At 44.9% G+C, this 26,080-nt stretch overlaps 1 protein-coding gene across 1 annotated transcript in view; it reads right to left on the reverse strand.

Moving 5' to 3' along the window:
• Positions 1–26,080, reverse strand: part of NETO1 (neuropilin and tolloid like 1) — a 228,309-nt gene that overhangs the window by 89,182 nt on the left and 113,047 nt on the right. Inside the window, exons 5-6 of the mRNA XM_044294979.1 lie at positions 6,411–6,452; positions 5,454–5,581 (exon numbers count right to left, since the gene is read on the reverse strand). Of these exons, the coding sequence (XP_044150914.1) occupies positions 5,454–5,581; positions 6,411–6,452 (170 nt within the window). The remainder of the gene's footprint in view (positions 1–5,453; positions 5,582–6,410; positions 6,453–26,080) is intronic.

The following is a 26,080-nucleotide window of genomic DNA, read 5'->3' on the forward strand; positions in this document are numbered from 1 at the left end:
ATCTGGTATGTCACTGTCTATGTTGTGGTACGATTTGTGCACTTCTTGTAATTATTTGGTGGCTACAAATATGAGCTGACGGTTTTTCAAGTTCGCCTGCGATCGCGTTCGTGAACCGTCCCGGCCAATGTTCGTCCATCACTAGTAACGGATATGTTACAATACTGTAAATGACATAGAGGACCAATATCAGAGGGTCGAATCTAGTGCAACTTAAATGACAGATGACCTACTATGAGTTAAATGAAACATGCAAAGGAGATCGGCTCATTAAGTCCCTTGGGGTGGACAGTGCACAATTTAAAAATCCACTGGGTCTCTTTGCGGAGTAGTGACACATCAATGTCCCCTCCGAGAAATTATTTTTTGATGTGTTCTATCCCCTGGACCCTGAGTACCCCTGGATTGCCGTCATGATGGTCGCATACATGACGCACCACAGATGTCTTGCGGTTATTTCTGATATCAGATAGGTGTTCACCGATCCGCCTTCTCAGCTCACGTCTGGTCTTGCCTACATAGTGTAACACACATTGACAGGTAAGTTGATAGACGACTCTTACTGATGTGCATCTGATGGCATAGCGAATAGAATATCTCTCCTTAGTCACCTGACTGGTGAAGAATGCACCTTTCATTATGTTGCCACAGATGACACAAGAGCCACATGGAAAAGTGTCTGTCAATGTATTTTTGAGCCACGTATTTGACATGGGATGTATGTACATGCTATGGACCAGACGGTCGCGTAGATTAGAACTCCGTTGATATGTGATGGGGGTACGTGCTGATATCAGTTCTCCAATGTCTGGATCAGAATGCAAAATCGGGCCAATGCTGCTGTAGGATGTCACGTACCTGCTTGTGTGCTTTATCTTAAGTGGCTATAATCCTAGGGGCATTATTATCCTGTGCCCTGATTTTCAGGACAAGGAGTTGTTCACGGCTAATGCTCATGGAATAGTGAAACGTCTCTTTTAGCGTATGTTGTGCGTATCCCCAATATAAAAATCGAGTCCTAAGATCACAAGCAGCAGCCTTAAAGTCACAGAGTTCTGAGCAATTCCTCCTAGCTGTCAAATATTGTCCCTTCGAGATACCTTTCTTGAGGGCTAGTGGATGTCTGCTATCCCAGCGTAACAGGCTGTTAGTAGACGTCTGCTTTCTGAACAGATTTGTAATGATCTTTCTATCTGTCCCTACTGAGATGGTAAGATCCAGAAACGTCCCGTTCATTGATGTCCGACGTAAAATACAGACCTAGCTGGTTGACATTAAGTTTGGCTACAAAGCGGATAAACTTCTCCTTAGTCCCTTTCCATGGCAGGAACATATAATCAATATATCTGATCCACATTAATACTGATGATGTGCAATGATCCATTGTTTCACTAAAAATGACCTCCTTTTCCCACCAGCCCAGGTAGAGCACAGGGCACAGGGACTGCCTATCGCAACTCCCCTGAGCTGGTGGAAAACTTGCGGTCGAACAGAAACATTGTAACCCTGGCTTAAGAAGGCAATCCCACTACAAATGGTCATAGAATCACATCCCCCACCCTTCACGGTGCGCCTTGCTTATGTAATTTAGGTAACCCATAGAAGGCGCAAGCACCGAGAATTTAGGTAATAGATATTCAAGTTCAGTTCTGCTGATGAGCTTATCCCTAAAAGCCTTGTTCAGGAGTCCAGAAAGTTGGGTCCTAAACACGGGGGTTGGATCAGTAGAAAGACACCTGTATGTAGCAGTGTCCTCCAGTATCCTAAGACACGTGTCACGGTACTGGTCCTGGTCCATTAGTACAATATTACTCCCCTTATCTGAGGGTTTGATAACTATACTGGTATCACCCTCCAGGTTTTTTTTTTTAAGATTTTCTTTCCTCAGGGCCTAAATTGTCTGAACTAAAGTACTTTCCCTGCCGTTTAGCTAGATCTTGGGTGACAACTGATAGAAAAGTAGCAATCGGCGTGTTGTCATTCAGAGGGGAATAAATTTGGAAAGGGTTCCTAAGATCGGTAAAGGGACCGTCGCCAATATTCCTATCCCCCTCTTCATACAAATCAGCTGGGATTTGCACATCCTGAAGATCCTCCAACCCAATTCCCGGCATCTGTGTTTATCATGGGTGAGGAAAAACTTTTTCCATTTCAACTTCTGTGCATAAAGGTGTAAATCTTTGACCCAAGTGAATAGATAACTTTTTTGAAGAGGGACAAATAAAAAGCCCTTTTTAAGGACCTTCATTTCAGGTAGGGAAAAGGTACGCTGTGATAAGTTGACAACCTAAAGTTCCTCTATTTGGGAACCTCCGGTGGTTTTTTGTGTTGTCTAAACCACCATCCCCCTTGAACCACTACCTGATCTACCTCTCTGCCTACCTCCTCGTGATCTTTGAGAGCCCCTATTGCGGACATCCACTAGCCCTCAAGAAAGGTATCCCGAAGGGACAATATTTGACAGCTAGGAGGAATTGCTCAGAACTTTAAGGCTGCTGCATGTGATCTTAGGACCCGATTTTTATATTGGGGATACCCACAACATACGTTAAAGAGGTGTTTCACCATTCCATGAACATTGGCCGTGAACAACTCCTTGTCCCGAAAATCAGGGCACAGGATAATAATGCCCCTAGGCATATATAAAGCACACAAGCAGGTACGTGACATCCTAAAGCGGCATTGGCCATTTTGCAGTCTGATCCAGACATTGAAGAACTAATATCAGAACGTCCCTCCATCACGTATCGATGGAGTTCCAATCTACGCGACCGTCTGGTCCTTAGCCTCTACACACATCCCATGTCAAATACGTGGCTCAAAAATACATTGACAGACACTTTTCCATGTTGCTCTTGTGTCATTTGTGGCAACATAATGAAAGGTGCATTCTTCACCAGTCAGGTGACTAAGGAGAGATATTCTATTCGCTATGCCATCAGATGCACATCAGTAGGAGTCGTCTATCTACTTACCTGTCAATGTGTGTTACACTATGTAGGCAGACCAGACGTGAGCTGAGAAGGCGGATTGGTGAACACCTATCTGATATCAGAAATAACCACGAAACATCTGTGGCGCATCATGTATGCGACCATCATGATGGCAATCCAGGGGTACTCGGGGTCCAGGGGATAGAACACATAAAAAAATCCATTAGCGGAGGGGACACCGTTGTGTCACTACTCCGCAAAGAGACCCAGTGGATTTTTAAATTGTGCACTGTCCACCCCAAGGGACTTAATGAGCCGATCTCCTTTGCATGTTTCATTTAACTCATAGTAGGTCATCTTTCATTTAGGTTGCACTATATTGGACCCTCTGATATTGGTCCTCTATGTCATTTATTATAACAAATCCTTTACCATCTATCACGTTGGGGCTCTTTGTTAACCCAGTCTGCATTGATATGGTCCTTTTACAAAGTTTTTTCCCTGAGGCAATTTCTGATGCCCATTGAGGTATTTATACCTTCCTGGTATTCTGCATATGGTCATATTCAGACCGCATACTTAATCTTTACAAACCGCATCTTCGATTACCCCTTATCCTCGGCGTGCTTGCACACTCCTCTGAACTTTTAAAGCTCTATCTGAGTGAGGCGGGCGTGGAAGGCGTGCTGATAAACGAGCCTCCACCTCTGATTGGCTCCTCACCCTGGCGCACACCTTCGGGGGGAGGGGCGTTTGCTATATCAATTCGGCGTGTCTTCAGCCATCACAGAGACGATGCCTGCACGCAACAGTGCAGCATAATGTTATAACTGGCAATTGTGTCTAAACTCTGACCGCTCCTGATGAAACATGGGGTGTGTTACCAACGTAGAAACGCGTTGAGCACATTTGTTATTTAGACATAGCTCACTAGGCAGGGCAGGTGCTTGCATTCAGTGACACAGTTTCACTGGTGTATATGAATTAGACTCGTCAGACTAGTGCTTCCTTTCACCTATTGTCAAGTACAGAAACATATAGGGTATGAATTCATGATTAAAACTAGTGTGTGACAGTGAGTCCCTGTCCCCAGTGGGTATTAAAGATAGCCTTAGTTTGCAGGCACTTCACTAAGCACCAGGGCCTGCGCTATAATAAGGCAGACCAAGCGGCTGCCTTAGGGCGCAGAGACGGGGGGGCGGAAAATTTAAACTTGGAAAAATGAAACTTTTTTTTTTCTTATCGGTCTAATGGGGCGAATACTAATGAAGCACTTCAATTTTGGAAGCGCTTCATTAGTACCAGAGGACTGGGAAGCGGTGAAGGATCTGTACTCACCGCTTCCTGGTCCTCCGCTTGGCTGTCTGCTGTAAAGCGCTCCACACCATGTGACCTCACTGTGCGCAGCCTTTGCAGCTGACAGCTGAGAACCAGGAAGAAGAGAGAGAGCTTTGGTGGTGAGGAGCGGCGACGTCCAGGAGCAGGAGAGGCAATTTATTATTATTTTTTTAATTTGAGCTGATGGCTGACATGGGGGGGCATGATGGCTGACATGGGGGGCATGATGGCTGACATGGGGGGGCATGATGGCTGACATGGAGGGGCATGATGGCTGACATGTTGGGGCATTATGGCTAACATGTTGGGGCATGATGGCTGACATGTTGGGGCATGATGGCTGACATGGGGGGCATGATGGCTGACATGGGGGGCATGATGGCTGACATGGGGGGCATGATGGCTGACATGGGGGGGCATGATGGCTGACATGGGGGGCATGATGGCTTACATGGGGGCATGATGGCTGACATGGGGGGCTGATGGCTGACATGGGGGGCTGATGGCTGACATCGGGGGCTGATCTGAAGCATTGGGGGCTCATCTGAGGTCTGATTAACATTTGGGGGTCTGATTGCTGGTCTGACCTGAGGTGCAATGGAAAATATGTTTTTCTTATTATCCTCCTCTAAATCCTAGGTGCATCTTAGAGGGCTAAACCAGCGATTGTCTGAAGCAGAGAAAAGATACCAGGACCGCACAGAGGAGAAGCCAGCTGCTGCAGACGGGACCAGGGCCAGTTGAGCTGCAGGGGGGCGGCAAAATGTAGCTTCGCTTGTGTTGGCAAAAATCCTTGCACTGGCCCTGCTGAGCACATCAGGCTGAGATTATGTGATCCTAGTAAGGAAAAAAAACTTCTGCTACATCATAATGCCCTAATAAGATATGTGAAAAGACAGGGCCAGACAAAGCAACACATATACAGTACTTCAGAAAAATAGAAATACAGCTCTAAACATGAAGTTTACAATCAGAAAATGTGGTCTCTTACAGGTGAATTCTTTTGTGTATATTTCCATTATGATACATATATATATATATATATACTGTATATACACAGGTATATATCTTTGAGGCAGGGTTTCATGACTCCACTAGTAGTGGCCCCTATGAGATACTTACCTGAAACAGCAGTAAGTGTAGTATTCAGACTTCTTAAAGACAAATAAATATGCAACGTACCTTTGACCGTGGTGGTGCTCGAATATACCATTTGCAATCAACTGCTTCATTTGCAGTAGCCTTTCCTTCTTTAAGGATTTGCACGGACTCTATTATTCCTTCTGGTCCCCCCATTTCAAACTCACAAACTATATTTATAAAATAATAAAAATATATATTTTTAAAAATATATTAAAGATAGAGATAGATATAAGATGGATATATAGACGGATGGATGGATGGACGGAAAGAAAGGCAGAGATAGATAGATAGACAGATAAATACTAGATAGATATATAGATACTAGATAGACAGATAGATAGATACTAGATAGATGATAGATAGATAGATAGATAGATAGATAGATAGATAGATAGATAGATACTAGATAGATAGATAGATAGATAGATAGATAGATAGATAGATAGATGATAGATAGATAGATAGATAGATAGATAGATAGATAGATACTATGTAAGAAAAATCCAAGGCAGCACACAGATATCCGTGAACAAAAAGGGGTATTTTATTCACCCATGTGTAGACAGCAACGTTTCAGCTCACTCCATGGAGCCTTTGTCAAGCCATGGAGCTTTATGGAGCCTTTGGCTTGACAAAGGCTCCATGGAGTGAGCTGAAACGTTGCTGTCTACACATGGGTGAATAAAATACCCCTTTTTGTTCCCGGATATCTGTGTGCTGCCTTGGATTCTTCTTATATATATTCAGCTGGATCAAAATCCATGATCCGTCTCAAGGAATTGCACCACCTTTCTATTTGTGTGCTGCTCATCTAGTTTTCTACACATAGATAGATAGATACTAGATAGATAGATAGATAGATAGATAGATATGGTGATCATAGATAGAAATGTAAATAGACAGACTGATGGATACATATGAGATAGGTAGGATATAGATAGAAAGACAAATAGACATATAGACATACAGATAGATATTCGAATACAGACTACTCACCAGGTAATGGTTTAAGAACTCCAAGGTCTTTAAAATCGGGATCTGTTGAAAGAAATGGTTGTATTATATAATTATATTAATTGACAGGATCTTCTTTAGTACACATTTATTTTAACATTACTGACTACAAGGATACATTATTTTACACAATGGATATTTGGTAGATCAATTCAAACATCTAAAGTTATTCAGTCCCTCAGCGATAGAAGCCAATGCAGGATCTAGATTTCACATGGGTCATGTTGCACCTTTTAGACAGTAGAGGGCAGCATGCCCCTGCAAGACACATTTTGCTTTATTATTTTTAACGTGACTTAGCAGCAGGGACAGTTATAGACAAAATGTGGCCCTGGGCAAAATCAAAAGTGGAGCCCCAAATCTTGTAATAATGGGCTAACAACACAGTCACATTCCGTTGATTCCGTAAATGAAAACAAATATGTGAACATGTGTGTTCCCTCGGCCTCCATTCTCCAGGTCACTATGATTACAGTGATACCACATTTATATAGTTTTTCTTGTGTTTTAAAAGCTTGGGAAAGCATTTTTCTTTTCATCGCCATATTCTGACCTCCCCAAAACATTTTTTTATAGTTATGTCTACAAAGCTGTGAGAGGGTTCATTATTTGAGGGACGATCTGTAGTTTTTTATTTATACCATTTTGGGGTGTGTATGACCTTTTGATCTGTTTTTATACAATTTTGGGGAGGAGGTGATTTTTTGTCATTATTTTCATTCACCATATGGGTTAAATACATTCATATTTCAAGTGTAAAATATAGGAGAGAAACTGGATCGCACATCCTCAATACTATGCTTTTATCCAATAAGTGCTTCTCAGCATAAATAACATCGCTTCTCAGCGCAATTTATCGTATACCTACCCCTATGTTGCATGCTGTATATGCCTATGATGTTTATTTTTTGTTTGTTTTTAATATGTAGATAGGGAGTGATTTTACTATTATTTTTTTATATATTTTATTAAACTTCTATACACATATTACGTTTTCTTAGAGGACTTGAACATGTGATCATTTGATCACTTATCCACTATACTGCAATTATTACCATTGCAGTCTATGGGGGTGCAGTGCTCCCATGGTTAACCCCTATGATGCTGAGGTCAACTGCAACCATGGCATCTGAGTGGTTAAATGTCCAGGTGTCTGCAGTGTGAAACAACAGAAACCCAGCAGCTATGGTGTCTGCTCAGCTTCGGACCGAGCACCATGGGTTCAATGGGCCTGAAAGTACTGCTTACTAGAGAGCAAAAGATCTAGTATATAGATATACAGTATACAATATATAGATAGATATGAGAGCAATAGATAGATACCATATTTTTCGCTTTTTTAAGGCTACTTTAACACTAGCGTTTTAGTTTTCCGGTATTGACATCCGTCATAGGGGCTCAATACCGGAAAAAAACTCTTCAGTTTTGTCTCCATTCATTGTCAATGGGGACAAAACTGAATTGAACAGAACGGAATGCTCCAAAATGCATTCCGTTCCGTTTAGTTGCGTTCCCATACCTGAGAGCAAACCGCAACATGTTGTAGTTTGCTTTCCGTCCCGGGATGCGGAGCATGACCCCCAATGCAAGTCAATGGGGACTGATCCGTTTTCTCTGACACAATAGAAAACTGATCCGTCCCCCGTTGACTTTCAATAGAGTTCATGACAGATTCGTCTTGGCTATAGAAGACATAATACAACCGGATCCGTTCATAACGGATGCAGATGGTTGTATTATTGTAACGAAAGCGTTTTTGCTGAACCATGCCGGATCCAGCAAAAACGCTAGTGTGAAAGTAGCCTTAGACACACCTGATGATAAGACGCATCTAGGTTTTAGAGAAAGAAAATAAGAAAAAAATATTTTTAACCAAAAAGTGTGCTAAAGTTTTTAATAAAAATATTTCACACTGTTATAGGGGGGATCTATTGCTTACACACCATTATGGAGGGAATCTGGGAATGACGTACTGTTATGGGGGATCTGTGGATGGCACACTGTTATGGGGGGGTCTGTGGATGACACACTGTTATGGGGGATCTGTGGATGACACACTGTTGTGGGGGATCTGTGAATGCCACACCGTTATGGGGCATCTATGGATGCCACACTGTTATGGGGCATCTGTGGATGACACACTGTTATGGGGGATCTATTGCTTACACACCATTATGGAGGGAATCTGGGAATGACGTACTGTTATGGGGGATCTGTGGATGACACACTGTTATGGGGTATCTGTGGATGACACACTGTTATGGGGGATCTATTGCTTACACACTGTTATGGAGGGAATCTGGGAATGACATACTGTTATGGAGGGATCTGTGGATGACACACTGTTATGGGGGGATCTGTGGATGACACTGCTATAGGGGATCTGTGGATGACACACTGTTATGGAGGTATCTGTGGATGACACACTGTTATGTGGGATTGGTGGATGACATACTGTTATGGGGTGATCTGTGGATGACACACTGTTATTGGGGATCTGTGGATGACACACTGTTATGGGGGATCTGTGGATGACACACTGTTATAGGGGATCTATTGCTTACACACCATTATGGAGGGAATCTGGGAATGACATACTGTTATGGAGGGATCTGTGGATGACACACTGTTATGGGGGATCTGTGGATGACACTGCTATGGGGGATCTGTGGATGACACACTGTTATGGGGGTATCTGTGGATGACACACTGTTATGTGGGATTGGTGGATGACACACTGTTATGGGGTGATCTGTGGATGACACACTGTTATGGAGGGAATCTGGGAATGATGTACTGTTATGGGGGAGATTTGTGGATGACACACTGTTATGGGGGATCTGTGGATGACACGCTGTTATGGGGGATCTGTGGATGACACACTGTTATGGGGGGATCTATTGCTTACACACTGTTATGGAGGGAATCTGGGAATGATGTACTGTTATGGGGGTGATCTGTGGATGACACACTGTTATGAGGGGGATCTGTGGATGACACTGCTATGGGGGATCTGTGGATGTCACACTGTTATGGGGGTATCTGTGGATGACACACTGTTATGGGGGATCGGTGGATGACACACTGTTATGGGGGGATCTGTGGATGACACACTGTTATGGGGGATCTGTAGAGGACACTGTTATGGGGGATCTGTGGAGGACACTGCTATGGGGGATCTGTGGATGATGCACTTTTATGTGTCTATACCTCCCCTCATCCTTAAGAATGCATCCTGGTCCTGCAATACATGGATGCATTCTTAAGGATGAGGGGGGGGGGGGGGGGGTTATTGTCAAATTCAATATAAACTCCTACCAATGAACACCACTTATGGTTCAGTCCCTCAATAGCCCCCTTATCCTTAAGAATACATCCATGTACTGCAGTACATTCCTATGGATGAGTGGGATTGGGATTATAGTTATATTTAATACTTATTTAATGTCCAGGTCTGCCCCTGAGCGCCCCTTCATATCATGGCTGTCACTTGCCTAGGAACTTGAGGTGGAGACTGTCCAGGGGATAGCACAGCATTCAGGGGTGACGGAAGGGCTCCCGTCTTCCTTCCTAATAGCAGCAGCACGCGTAGCCAGCCAGGAGTAAGCTGATTGGTGGATGCGGTGGAGCAGCAGTTCACGCCATCAATCTCCACCAGTCGGCAGTTCAGAGGAAAAGAAGAATGGCTCTCCTCTCTTCTCCTCTGGAATGGACCCCGGCTAAGTGCTGGTGGCATTCAGTTTCACTGAAATGCTTAACTTCCGCTGCCGCCCGCCCTGCCCCATACTACAGCATACTTTACTGCCGCCTGCCCCGCACTACAACATTCCTCACTGCTGCCACCCACCCTGCCTCACACTACAGCATGCCTCGCTGCCCCTGCCACCCACCCTGCACTACAGCATGCCTCACTGCTACCGCCCACCCAACCTTACACTACAACATGCCTCACTATCCCTGCCGCCCACCCTGCACTACAGCATGCCTCACTGTCCCTGCTGCCCACCCCGCACTACTACAGCTTGTCGCTGCCAGCCGGCCACCATGATTTTGGCGCATTTTCTTTATAAGACACACAGACTTTTTCCCCCCATCTTGGGGGGGAAAAGTGCGTCTTATAAAGCAAAAAATACGATAGATATGAGATATATGTTAGATAGATAGATAGATAGATAGATAGATAGATAGATGTGATTAAATACGTAGATAGATAGATAGATAGATAGATAGATATGAGATAGATACAGACTGGCAGGCAGATAGATGGGCACACCTACACACAGCATATATACAGTTACACATACTGTACATTTGTGTAGTACATATACACCTACTTGGGGATGTCAGTCTCTCCACATCACTTTGCTGTTATCTAGGCCTGGGAGAACTCAAGCAAATACTGCATATAGCAGACTGTGATGCTCTGTAGGGGAGGGGCACCAGGAATCTTCTGCTTTCTACTGCAGGAGGCAGTGGGTCCCCTGTTCTATGACCCCTTAGAGCTTGTGCCATGTTGGAATTGCCCAGAGGAGGCCCGTTAAGGCCCACCATCAGCACTGCAGCATCAGTGACAGAGAGCAGTAGAGAAGATATGACGCTCAAGAGAGCTGGTAAGCAGACAGCGCCCCCTACACTTTGCAAGTACCATGCGCCCTGTACCACCTCACAGTATAGCAGCGCAGAGGCCGGCCTAAAAGACATGAGGAGCTCCTGAGTCCCGGCTCCCTCGCTGCAAGGCTAGTTAGCTGGCCCAGACACTGCAGTTTAAAGTGCAGCTGTTCAGCTGTCCGCCCGCTGGCTTCCACGGACATTCAGCTGAACAGAAGCACTGAAGGACGGGGGCCCCTTAGATGATGGTGTGTTATAGCTATTAAAACAATGAAGAGAAGCAGGTATGAACTCTAGGCAAACCATCAAAATATTTCTTAGCGATAGAAGACTTGATAAGCTATAGGGCTCGATATTTCTACAATGAGGAAGTTGGCCATAAGGAAGACCTATCAATCAAACAATAACCATGCAGTGTTTCTGCTTGGCATCTTCAAACTGGAGATATTAAAGGGAATCTGTCACCCCGACTTTGGGCCAATATCTACAGTAATACACTAGTAGTACTGCAGATAAGGAGTCCAGATCACTGTTTTTTATTTTAATTCTGACCCCGTTCCCGCGCTGTCAGCACTAAGAGATGTATTGAAATACACTGTCAGGACTGCCATGCATGTGCATGTTAGTCCTTTCAAATATGTAAGCATAGAACAGCAGTCCAGACAGTGTATTTCAGTGCAGCTTTCAGTGCTGACAACAGGGGAACCAGGTTCAGAAGAAATAAAGGATAGTGATCTTGACTCCTTATCTGCAGTATTAAACATGTATTATTATAGATAATAGTCCAGAATCAGGGTAAAAGATTAGTCCTTTCCACTATGTTAGCATACTCTGATGCCTCTTTTATCCCAATCCATTGTGGCATTCCAGAAACACAGATCTTTTTCTTAATATGCAAATGAGGAATAATGTCCACCGACGACATGCGTAAAAGGGGTTCTCTGAGAATTAAGAAAATTTTAATAAGTAAATATTGCTTTGTCATAAATATATTCCCAAATACCTTTCATTTCGTTATAATGACTCATTTTGTCTAGGGAGCAATGATTAGGCGAAACAAAATGGCCGCTGTCCGATTAGTGCACACAAAGCCTGTCCTAATCACAGAGCAGGACAAGCTACTTCACAACACTGAGGTAAAGAGCTGCCTCATCCTAATCTCCTACTTGTCAAGGATTATGATCCTGAATACAGATGAGAAGATCTTCAGATGAATCTCTGTAGGAATGGAGTTCATGAGGAGACATGAAGTACAGAGAACTAGGACAGACTGTGGTAATGTGGGGCTGTGGTAACGGAGACTGCATACAAGATGTGCTGCTGCTCCTTAGCCATATCTGCTCATGAACTCCATTCCTACAGAGATTAAGCTGATGACCATATTAAACTGTATTCAGGATCATATTCCCTGACAAGCAGAGCAGAGATGAGGATGAGGCAGCTCTTTAGCTCAGTGTTGTGAAGCAACTTCTCCTGCTGTGTGATTAGGACAGGTTTTGTGTGTACTAATAGGACAGTGGCCATTTTGTTTCTCCTAATGACTGCTCCCTAGACAAAATGAGCCATTATAACTAATGTAAGGTATTTGGGAATATATTTATAATGAGGTAACATTTAAGTATTTTAATTTTCTTAATTCTTAACCCTTTACATATCTAATGTGGAATATAATAACTGGCTCATTATTATGTATTTTATCCTTAGCAGAGATTCATACAAATACATTTCACCAAGAGTTCTTCACATGTGTTGGACTGTTAGAAGCATGAACGTGCATGCACAGCCGCTAGAGCCTCTGCGCTTTCGTCATTACTAAGAGTACCTGGATGATTGTCAGGACCGGGCCGGGCAAGATGTCCAGCTCTGTGGATTAGACTACATTCACACAACCGTATATGTTTTGCACACACGGATACCGGCTGTGTGAATGTAGCCGGCCCTATGACAGACATACCTATTCTTGTCTGCGATTGCGGACAAGAATAGGACATGTTCTATCTTTTTTTGCAGGGCCGTGGATCGGAACTACGGATGCGGATAGCACACAGTGTGCTGTCTGAATCCTTTGCAGCCCCATTGAAATGAATGGGTCTGCACCCGTTCTGCAAAATTGCAGAACAGATGCGGACCCAAAAATACGATCATGTGAATGCACCCTTAAGATGCAGGGGGAACCTCTTCACCAGCTGTGACAGCCCCTCGTTTCTGGCACTGGAGCTACTGGAAAACAACTGACTGGCTAGGATGCCACGAGTCGGACCCCCACCAATCTGATACTGATGACCTACCCTAAGGAAAGGTCTTGAGTACAGAAGTCCCAGAGAACCCCTTTAATTGGTTAGCTCAAGATAGCTGAAACTATGGAGGAAAAGGATTTTGGGGGTCATTTATCAAACTGATGTAAAGTAGAACTGGCTCAGTTGCCCATAGCAACCAATCAGATTTCACCTTTCATTTTCCAAAGGAGCTGTCAAAAATGAAAGGTGGAATCTGTTTGGTTGCTAGGGGTAACTAAGGCAGTTCTACTTTACACCAGTTGGATAAATGACCCCCTATGTTCTTGTAGAATCTGATTTCTTATGAAGCAATATTTCTTGCGGATGCACTGGATACCCTATATAAAAAAGAACACACTTTTGCATAGCAAAACTATGACAATTCTGCAAGTTCTCCTAACGTCAGTTTTCTGGCATAAAGAATTGTGCAACTAGCATTAATGATACCAGAAATCTACGCCTGCTCCTAGTTCGGGTAGATATCAGTTCTGCTGCAGGAACCTGCCAATATGTGCTTAATAATTATGTGGACGGATCCGTTATGCAGCCCATAAACCTCTATTATGACAGAATGAATAACGGAATGTCTTCTAAAGGCGTTCCATTATGCATTCCCTCATAGAATTGCGTTATGGTCCGTGGTAACGGAATCCATAACGCAATTCACCTTTTACCAGTAAACAAATCGCAAAAGAAAATTTCATAACTGGAAATTCGCTCATCTCTAATTGTAAAACAAAAAATGAATTTGGGTGAAAATTACAGAAAGCCTTCTACAAGAACTAAGATAATCAGCTGGAAAAAGGATTATTATAATAGACATTACACAACTACTAGCTTCATTAAACACTGTGGGGGTCATTTTTCAAAGATTCCACGCAGCATTCTACGCAGGTCTTTGATATCTTCTGCCCCGCAGGCCTTGTCATAATTTAGGCACATCCTCCGGCAGCCCGTGTGGTTAGACTTCAGCATCTACTTGTAGTACATTTCAGTTGTCATTTATGCCAGTGCCAGGACCAATCATGCCATCCACACCATCCCCTGCCCCCAACACTCCCCCTTTCATCCCATTCCCAAAGTATTTACATTTCTTGTGAGACAAGATGTCTTTGTATCATTCCTTGGTTACTTTCTTACTTTCCTTTATTCACCATCATCAATTTAGATAGAATTCTGCAATCGCTATCTCTGCTTAACATAATCATGTACCATATGCAGCTCATCACAGTCATGAAAGATATATGTCATCCTATACAGAAGATGCCACCAATGATAGTATAGTATCCTATATTTACTTGTAAGTAGGGATGAGCGAACTCGAACTGTATAGTTCGGGTTCGTACCGAATTTTGGGGTGTCCGTGACACGGACCCGAACCCGGACATTTTCGTAAAAGTCCGGGTTCGGGTTCGGTGTTCGTCGCTTTCTTCGCGCTTTTGTGACGCTTTCTTGGCGCTTTTTGAAAGGCTGCAAAGCAGCCAATCAACAAGCGTCATACTACTTGCCCCAAGAGGCCATCACAGCCATGCCTACTATTGGCATGGCTGTGATTGGCCAGAGCACCATGTGACCCAGCCTCTATTTAAGCTGGAGTCACATAGCGCCGCCCGTCACTCTGCTCTGATTAGCGTAGGGAGAGGTTGCGGCTGCGACAGTAGGGCGAGATTAGGCAGATTAACTCCTCCAAAGGACTTGATTAACTGATCGATCTGCAGCTGTGGATCATTGAGCTGCTGATCCTCAATTGCTCACTGTTTTTAGGCTGCACAGACCGTTTGTCAGTCTCATTTTTCTGGGGTGATCGGCGGCCATTTTGTGTCTTGTGGTGCGCCAGCACAAGCTGCGACCAAGTGCATTTAACCCTCAATGGTGTGGTTGTTTTTTGGCTAAAGCCTACATCAGGGTGAAGCTGTCACACCAAGTGCATTTAACCAGCAATAGTCTGTTCATTTTTTGGCCATATACAAAATCAGGGGCAAGCTGCGCCTGTCACCAAGTGCATTTAACCCTCAATGGTGTGGTTGTTTTTTGGCTAAAGCCTACATCAGGGTGAAGCTGTCACACCAAGTGCATTTAACCAGCAATAGTCTGTTCATTTTTTGGCCATATACAAAATCAGGGGCAAGCTGCGCCTGTCACCAAGTGCATTTAACCCTCAATGGTGTGGTTGTTTTTTGGCTAAAGCCTACATCAGGGTGAAGCTGTCACACCAAGTGCATTTAACCAGCAATAGTCTGTTCATTTTTTGGCCATATACAAAATCAGGGGCAAGCTGCGCCTGTCACCAAGTGCATTTAACCCTCAATGGTGTGGTTGTTTTTTGGCTAAAGCCTACATCAGGGTGAAGCTGTCACACCAAGTGCATTTAACCAGCAATAGTCTGTTCATTTTTTGGCCATATCCCAGTCTAATTCTGTCACTAAATCCATACCGGTCACCCAGCGCCTAAATACTAGGCCTCAAATTTATATCCAGCTAAATCTGTCCCTAGTGCTGTAGCTGGGCGAGTTATTTAGTGTCCGTTCAAGCACATTTCTTGTTCTGGGTTGAAATACAATTCCCAATTTAGCAATTTCATAATTTAGTGGTTCCTGCTATATCAGAGCTCTTTGAAATCTATCCCAAAAAGGGTATATAATATTGAAGGTGCACATAGGGTCATTCAGAGTAACTTCACACACACCCGCTACTGTGTATTTCCAAGTCTAATTCTGTCACTAAATCCATACCGGTGACCCAGCGCCTAAATACTAGGCCTCAAATTTAATTCCCTCTAAATCTCTCGTTACCCACCGCTGTACTGTTGTTGCTGGGCAAGATATTTAGTGTCCGTCAAAGCACATTTTTTGTTCTGGGTTGAAGTACAATTCCCAATTTAGCAATTTCATAATTTAGTGGTTTCTGCTATATCAGAGCTATTTGAAATCTATCCCAAAAAGGGTATATAATATTGAAGGTGCACATAGGGTCATTCAGAATAACTTCACACACACCCGCTACTGTGTATTTCCAAGTCTAATTCTGTCACTAAACCCATACCTGTCACCCAGCGCCTAAATACTAGGCCTCAAATTTAAATCCCTCTAAATCTCTCGTTACCGTTGTCCTGTTGTAGCTGGGAAAGTTATTTAGTGCCCGTCAAAGCACATTTTTTGTTCTGGGTTGAAGTACAATTCCCAATTTAGCAATTTCATAATTTAGTGGTTCCTGCTATATCAGAGCTATTTGAAATCTATCCCAAAAAGGGTATATAATATTGAAGGTGCACATAGGGTCATTCAGAATAACTTCACACACACCCGCTACTGTGTATTTCCAAGTCTAATTCTGTCACTAAACCCATACCTGTCACCCAGCGCCTAAATACTAGGCCTCAAATTTAAATCCCTCTAAATCTCTCGTTACCGTTGTCCTGTTGTAGCTGGGAAAGTTATTTAGTGCCCGTCAAAGCACATTTTTTGTTCTGGGTTGAAGTACAATTCCCAATTTAGCAATTTCATAATTTAGTGGTTCCTGCTATATCAGAGCTATTTGAAATCTATCCCAAAAAGGGTATATAATATTGAAGGTGCACATAGGGTCATTCAGAATAACTTCACACACACCCGCTACTGTGTATTTCCAAGTCTAATTCTGTCACTAAATCCATACCGGTGACCCAGCGCCTAAATACTAGGCCTCAAATTTAATTCCCTCTAAATCTCTCGTTACCCACCGGTGTACTGTTGTTGCTGGGCAAGATATTTAGTGTCCGTCAAAGCACATTTTTTGTTCTGGGTTGAAGTACAATTCCCAATTTAGCAATTTCATAATTTAGTGGTTTCTGCTATATCAGAGCTATTTGAAATCTATCCCAAAAAGGGTATATAATATTGAAGGTGCACATAGGGTCATTCAGAATAACTTCACACACACCCGCTACTGTGTATTTCCAAGTCTAATTCTGTCACTAAACCCATACCTGTCACCCAGCGCCTAAATACTAGGCCTCAAATTTAAATCCCTCTAAATCTCTCGTTACCGTTGTCCTGTTGTAGCTGGGAAAGTTATTTAGTGCCCGTCAAAGCACATTTTTTGTTCTGGGTTGAAGTACAATTCCCAATTTAGCAATTTCATAATTTAGTGGTTCCTGCTATATCAGAGCTATTTGAAATCTATCCCAAAAAGGGTATATAATATTGAAGGTGCACATAGGGTCATTCAGAATAACTTCACACACACCCGCTACTGTGTATTTCCAAGTCTAATTCTGTCACTAAATCCATACCGGTGACCCAGCGCCTAAATACTAGGCCTCAAATTTAATTCCCTCTAAATCTCTCGTTACCCACCGCTGTACTGTTGTTGCTGGGCAAGATATTTAGTGTCCGTCAAAGCACATTTTTTGTTCTGGGTTGAAGTACAATTCCCAATTTAGCAATTTCATAATTTAGTGGTTTCTGCTATATCAGAGCTATTTGAAATCTATCCCTAAAAGGGTATATAATATTGAAGGTGCACATAGGGTCATTCAGAATAACTTCACACACACCCGCTACTGTGTATTTCCAAGTCTAATTCTGTCACTAAACCCATACCTGTCACCCAGCGCCTAAATACTAGGCCTCAAATTTATATCCAGCTAAATCTGTCCCTAGTGCTGTAGCTGGGCGAGTTATTTAGTGTCCGTTCAAGCACATTTCTTGTTCTGGGTTGAAATACAATTCCCAATTTAGCAATTTCATAATTTAGTGGTTCCTGCTATATCAGAGCTCTTTGAAATCTATCCCAAAAAGGGTATATAATATTGAAGGTGCACATAGGGTCATTCAGAGTAACTTCACACACACCCGCTACTGTGTATTTCCAAGTCTAATTCTGTCACTAAATCCATACCGGTGACCCAGCGCCTAAATACTAGGCCTCAAATTTAATTCCCTCTAAATCTCTCGTTACCCACCGCTGTACTGTTGTTGCTGGGCAAGATATTTAGTGTCCGTCAAAGCACATTTTTTGTTCTGGGTTGAAGTACAATTCCCAATTTAGCAATTTCATAATTTAGTGGTTTCTGCTATATCAGAGCTATTTGAAATCTATCCCAAAAAGGGTATATAATATTGAAGGTGCACATAGGGTCATTCAGAATAACTTCACACACACCCGCTACTGTGTATTTCCAAGTCTAATTCTGTCACTAAACCCATACCTGTCACCCAGCGCCTAAATACTAGGCCTCAAATTTAAATCCCTCTAAATCTCTCGTTACCGTTGTCCTGTTGTAGCTGGGAAAGTTATTTAGTGCCCGTCAAAGCACATTTTTTGTTCTGGGTTGAAGTACAATTCCCAATTTAGCAATTTCATAATTTAGTGGTTCCTGCTATATCAGAGCTATTTGAAATCTATCCCAAAAAGGGTATATAATATTGAAGGTGCACATAGGGTCATTCAGAATAACTTCACACACACCCGCTACTGTGTATTTCCAAGTCTAATTCTGTCACTAAATCCATACCGGTGACCCAGCGCCTAAATACTAGGCCTCAAATTTAATTCCCTCTAAATCTCTCGTTACCCACCGGTGTACTGTTGTTGCTGGGCAAGATATTTAGTGTCCGTCAAAGCACATTTTTTGTTCTGGGTTGAAGTACAATTCCCAATTTAGCAATTTCATAATTTAGTGGTTTCTGCTATATCAGAGCTATTTGAAATCTATCCCTAAAAGGGTATATAATATTGAAGGTGCACATAGGGTCATTCAGAATAACTTCACACACACCCGCTACTGTGTATTTCCAAGTCTAATTCTGTCACTAAACCCATACCTGTCACCCAGCGCCTAAATACTAGGCCTCAAATTTAAATCCCTCTAAATCTCTCGTTACCGTTGTCCTGTTGTAGCTGGGAAAGTTATTTAGTGCCCGTCAAAGCACATTTTTTGTTCTGGGTTGAAGTACAATTCCCAATTTAGCAATTTCATAATTTAGTGGTTCCTGCTATATCAGAGCTATTTGAAATCTATCCCAAAAAGGGTATATAATATTGAAGGTGCACATTGGGTCATTCAGAATAACTTCACACACACGCTTCTGTGCATTTCCAAGTCTAATTCTGTCACTAAATCCATACCGGTGACCCAGCGCCTAAATACTAGGCCTCAAATTTAATTCCCTCTAAATCTCTCGTTACCCACCGCTGTACTGTTGTTGCTGGGCAAGATATTTAGTGTCCGTCAAAGCACATTTTTTGTTCTGGGTTGAAGTACAATTCCCAATTTAGCAATTTCATAATTTAGTGGTTTCTGCTATATCAGAGCTATTTGAAATCTATCCCTAAAAGGGTATATAATATTGAAGGTGCACATAGGGTCATTCAGAATAACTTCACACACACCCGCTACTGTGTATTTCCAAGTCTAATTCTGTCACTAAATCCATACCGGTGACCCAGCGCCTAAATACTAGGCCTCAAATTTAATTCCCTCTAAATCTCTCGTTACCCACCGTTGTACTGTTGTTGCTGGGCAAGATATTTAGTGTCCGTCAAAGCACATTTTTTGTTCTGGGTTGAAGTACAATTCCCAATTTAGCAATTTCATAATTTAGTGGTTTCTGCTATATCAGAGCTATTTGAAATCTATCCCTAAAAGGGTATATAATATTCAAGGTGCACATTGGGTCATTCAGAATAACTTCACACACACACGCTTCTGTGCATTTCCAAGTCTAATTCTGTCACTAAATCCATACCGGTCACCCAGCGCCTAAATACTAGGCCTCAAATTTATATCCCGCTGAATTTGAATACAATACATTGGGCCAAATAATATATTTGTTGTTGTGGTGAACCATAACAATGAGAAAAACATCTAGTAAGGGACGCGGACGTGGACATGGTCGTGGTGGTGTTAGTGGACCCTCTGGTGCTGGGAGAGGACGTGGCCGTTCTGCCACATCCACACGTCCTAGTGTACCAACTACTTCAGGTCCCAGTAGCCGCCAGAATTTACAGCGATATATGGTGGGGCCCAATGCCGTTCTAAGGATGGTAAGGCCTGAGCAGGTACAGGCATTAGTCAATTGGGTGGCCGACAGTGGATCCAGCACGTTCACATTATCTCCCACCCAGTCTTCTGCAGAAAGCGCACAGATGGCGCCTGAAAACCAACCCCATCAGTCTGTCACATCACCCCCATGCATACCAGGGAAACTGTCTCAGCCTCAAGTTATGCAGCAGTCTCTTATGCTGTTTGAAGACTCCGCTGGCAGGGTTTCCCAAGGGCATCCACCTAGCCCTTCCCCAGCGGTGAAAGACATAGAATGCACTGACGCACAACCACTTATGTTTCCTGATGATGAGGACATGGGAATACCACCTCAGCATGTCTCTGATGATGACGAAACACAGGTGCCAACTGCTGCGTCTTTCTGCAGTGTGCAGACTGAACAGGAGGTCAGGGATCAAGACTGGGTGGAAGACGATGCAGGGGACGATGAGGTCCTAGACCCCACATGGAATGAAGGTCGTGCCACTGACTTTCACAGTTCGGAGGAAGAGGCAGTGGTGAGACCGAGCCAACAGCGTAGCAAAAGAGGGAGCAGTGGGCAAAAGCAGAACACCCGCCGCCAAGAGACTCCGCCTGCTACTGACCGCCGCCATCTGGGACCGAGCACCCCAAAGGCAGCTTCAAGGAGTTCCCTGGCATGGCACTTCTTCAAACAATGTGCTGACGACAAGACCCGAGTGGTTTGCACGCTGTGCCATCAGAGCCTGAAGCGAGGCATTAACGTTCTGAACCTGAGCACAACCTGCATGACCAGGCACCTGCATGCAAAGCATGAACTGCAGTGGAGTAAACACCTTAAAACCAAGGAAGTCACTCAGGCTCCCCCTGCTACCTCTTCTGCTGCTGCCGCCTCGGCCTATTCTGCTGCTGCCGCCTCGGCCTCTTCCTCCGCCTCTGGAGGAACGTTGGCACCTGCCGCCCAGCAAACAGGGGATGTACCACCAACACCACCACCACCACCTCCGTCACCAAGCGTCTCAACCATGTCACACGCCAGCGTTCAGCTCTCCATCTCACAAACATTTGATAGAAAGCGTAAATTCCCACCTAGCCACCCTCGATCCCTGGCCCTGAATGCCAGCATTTCTAAACTACTGGCCTATGAAATGCTGTCATTTAGGCTGGTGGACACAGACAGCTTCAAACAGCTCATGTCGCTTGCTGTCCCACAGTATGTTGTTCCCAGCCGGCACTACTTCTCCAAGAGAGCCGTGCCTTCCCTGCACAACCAAGTATCCGATAAAATCAAGTGTGCACTGCGCAACGCCATCTGTAGCAAGGTCCACCTAACCACAGATACGTGGACCAGTAAGCACGGCCAGGGACGCTATATCTCCCTAACTGCACACTGGGTAAATGTAGTGGCAGCTGGGCCCCAGGCGGAGAGCTGTTTGGCGCACGTCCTTCCGCCGCCAAGGATCGCAGGGCAACATTCTTTGCCTCCTGTTGCCACCTCCTCCTTCTCGGCTTCCTCCTCCTCTTCTTCCACCTGCTCATCCAGTCAGCCACACACCTTCACCACCAACTTCAGCACAGCCCGGGGTAAACGTCAGCAGGCCATTCTGAAACTCATATGTTTGGGGGACAGGCCCCACACCGCACAGGAGTTGTGGCGGGGTATAGAACAACAGACCGACGAGTGGTTGCTGCCGGTGAGCCTCAAGCCCGGCCTGGTGGTGTGTGATAATGGGCGAAATCTCGTTGCAGCTCTGGGACTAGCCAATTTGACGCACATCCCTTGCTTGGCGCATGTGCTGAATTTGGTGGTGCAGAAGTTCATTCACAACTACCCCGACATGTCAGAGCTGCTGCATAAAGTGCGGGCCGTCTGTTCGCGCTTCCGGCGTTCACATCCTGCTGCTGCTCGCCTGTCTGCGCTACAGCGTAACTTCGGCCTTCCCGCTCACCGCCTCATATGCGACGTGCCCACCAGGTGGAACTCCACCTTGCACATGCTGGACAGACTGTGCGAGCAGCAGCAGGCCATAGTGGAGTTTCAGCTGCAGCACGCACGGGTCAGTCGCACTACAGAACAGCACCACTTCACCACCAATGACTGGGCCTCCATGCGAGACCTGTGTGCCCTGTTGCGCTGTTTCGAGTACTCCACCAACATGGCCAGTGGCGATGACACCGTTATCAGCGTTACAATACCACTTCTATGTCTCCTTGAGAAAACACTTAGGGCGATGATGGAACAGGAGGTGGCCCAGGAGGAGGAGGAGGAGGATGAGGAAGAGGGGTCATTTTTAGCACTTTCAGGCCAGTCTCTTCGAAGTGACTCAGAGGGAGGTTTTTTGCAACAGCAGAGGCCAGGTACAAATGTGGCCAGCCAGGGCCCACTACTGGAGGACGAGGAGGACGAGGATGAGGAGGAGGTGGAGGAGGATGAGGATGAAGCATGGTCACAGCGGGGTGGCACCCAACGCAGCTCGGGTCCATCACTGGTGCGTGGCTGGGGGGAAAGGCAGGACGATGACGATACGCCTCCCACAGAGGACAGCTTGTCCTTACCCCTGGGCAGCCTGGCACACATGAGCGACTACATGCTGCAGTGCCTGCGCAACGACAGCAGAGTTGCCCACATTTTAACCTGTGCGGACTACTGGGTTGCCACCCTGCTGGATCCACGCTACAAAGACAATGTGCCCACCTTACTTCCTGCACTGGAGCGTGATAGGAAGATGCGCGAGTACAAGCGCACGTTGGTAGACGCGCTACTGAGAGCATTCCCAAATGTCACAGGGGAACAAGTGGAAGCCCAAGGCCAAGGCAGAGGAGGAGCAAGAGGTCGCCAAGGCAGCTGTGTCACGGCCAGCTCCTCTGAGGGCAGGGTTAGCATGGCAGAGATGTGGAAAACTTTTGTCAACACGCCACAGCTAACTGCACCACCACCTGATACGCAACGTGTTAGCAGGAGGCAACATTTTACTAACATGGTGGAACAGTACGTGTGCACACCCCTCCACGTACTGACTGATGGTTCGGCCCCATTCAACTTCTGGGTCTCTAAATTGTCCACGTGGCCAGAGCTAGCCTTTTATGCCTTGGAGGTGCTGGCCTGCCCGGCAGCCAGCGTTTTGTCTGAACGTGTATTCAGCACGGCAGGGGGCGTCATTACAGACAAACGCAGCCGCCTGTCTACAGCCAATGTGGACAAGCTGACGTTCATAAAAATGAACCAGGCATGGATCCCACAGGACCTGTCCGTCCCTTGTCCAGATTAGACATTAACTACCTCCCCATAACCATATATTATTGGACTCCAGGGCACTTCCTCATTCAATCCTATTTTTATTTTCATTTTACCATTATATTGCGATGCTACCCAAAGTTGAATGAACCTCTCCTCTGCCTGTGTGCTAGGCCTAAATATATGCCAATGGACTGTTGCAGTGGTGGCTGACATGAAGCCTGATTCTCTGCTATGACATGCAGACTAATTCTCTGCTGACATGAAGCCAGATTGTCTGTTACGGGACCTCTCTCCTCTGCCTGGGTGCTGGGCCTAAATTTATGACAATGGACTGTTGCAGTGGTGGCTGACGTGAAGCCTGATTCTCTGCTATGACATGCAGACTGATTCTCTGCTGTCATGAAGCCAGATTGTCTGTTACGGGACCTTTCTCCTCTACCTGGGTTCTGGGCCTAAATTTATGAAAATTGACTCTTACAGTGGTGGGTGACGTGAAGCCTGATTCTCTGCTATGATATGAAGACTGATTCTCTGCTGACATGAAGCCAGATTGTCTGTTACGGGACCTTTCTCCTCTGCCTGGGTTCTGGGCCTAAATTTATGAAAATTGACTCTTACAGTGGTGGGTGACGTGAAGCCTGATTCTCTGCTATGATATGAAGACTGATTCTCTGCTGACATGAAGCCAGATTGTCTGTTACGGGACCTTTCTCCTCTGCCTGGGTTCTGGGCCTAAATTTATGAAAATTGACTCTTACAGTGGTGGGTGACGTGAAGCCTGATTCTCTGCTATGATATGAAGACTGATTCTCTGCTGACATGAAGCCAGATTGTCTGTTACGGGACCTTTCTCCTCTGCCTGGGTTCTGGGCCTAAATTTATGAAAATTGACTCTTACAGTGGTGGGTGACGTGAAGCCTGATTCTCTGCTATGATATGAAGACTGATTCTCTGCTGACATGAAGCCAGATTGTCTGTTACGGGACCTTTCTCCTCTGCCTGGGTTCTGGGCCTAAATTTATGAAAATTGACTCTTACAGTGGTGGGTGACGTGAAGCCTGATTCTCTGCTATGATATGAAGACTGATTCTCTGCTGACATGAAGCCAGATTGTCTGTTACGGGACCTTTCTCCTCTGCCTGGGTTCTGGGCCTAAATTTATGAAAATTGACTCTTACAGTGGTGGGTGACGTGAAGCCTGATTCTCTGCTATGATATGAAGACTGATTCTCTGCTGACATGAAGCCAGATTGTCTGTTACGGGACCTTTCTCCTCTGCCTGGGTTCTGGGCCTAAATTTATGAAAATTGACTCTTACAGTGGTGGGTGACGTGAAGCCTGATTCTCTGCTATGATATGAAGACTGATTCTCTGCTGACATGAAGCCAGATTGTCTGTTACGGGACCTTTCTCCTCTGCCTGGGTTCTGGGCCTAAATTTATGAAAATTGACTCTTACAGTGGTGGGTGACGTGAAGCCTGATTCTCTGCTATGATATGAAGACTGATTCTCTGCTGACATGAAGCCAGATTGTCTGTTACGGGACCTCTCTCCTCTGCCTGGGTGCTGGGCCTAAATATATGCCAATGGACTGTTGCAGTGGTGGCTGACGTGAAGCCTCATTCTCTGCTATGACATGCAGACTAATTCTCTGCTGACATGAAGACAGATTCTCTGTTACGGGACCTCTCTCCTCTGCCTGGGTGCCGGGGCCTAAATATCTGAGAATGGACTGTTCCAGTGGTGGCTGACGTGAAGCCTCATTCTCTGCTATGACATGCAGACTAATTCTCTGCTGACATGAAGACAGATTCTCTGTTACGGGACCTCCCTCCTCTGCCTGGGTGCTGGGCCTAAATATATGCCAATGGACTGTTGCAGTGGTGGCTGACGTGAAGCCTCATTCTCTGCTATGACATGCAGACTAATTCTCTGCTGACATGAAGACAGATTCTCTGTTACGGGACCTCCCTCCTCTGCCTGGGTGCTGGGCCTAAATATATGCCAATGGACTGTTGCAGTGGTGGCTGACGTGAAGCCTCATTCTCTGCTATGACATGCAGACTGATTCTCTGCTGACATGAAGCCAGATTCTCTGTTACGGGACCTCTCTCCTCTGCCTGTGTGTGTGCTGGGCCTAAATATATGCCAATGGACTGTTGCAGTGGTGGCTGACGTGAAGCCTCATTCTCTGCTATGACATGCAGACTGATTCTCTGCTGACATGAAGCCAGATTCTCTGTTACGGGACCTCTCTCCTCTGCCTGTGTGTGTGCTGGGCCTAAATATATGCCAATGGACTGTTGCAGTGGTGGCTGACGTGAAGCCTCATTCTCTGCTATGACATGCAGACTAATTCTCTGCTGACATGAAGACAGATTCTCTGTTACGGGACCTCCCTCCTCTGCCTGGGTGCTGGGCCTAAATATATGCCAATGGACTGTTGCAGTGGTGGCTGACGTGAAGCCTCATTCTCTGCTATGACATGCAGACTGATTCTCTGCTGACATGAAGCCAGATTCTCTGT

The sequence above is a fragment of the Bufo gargarizans genome, chromosome 5 (assembly GCF_014858855.1).
Source record: "Bufo gargarizans isolate SCDJY-AF-19 chromosome 5, ASM1485885v1, whole genome shotgun sequence".
In the NCBI taxonomy this organism is placed as follows: domain Eukaryota; kingdom Metazoa; phylum Chordata; class Amphibia; order Anura; family Bufonidae; genus Bufo; species Bufo gargarizans.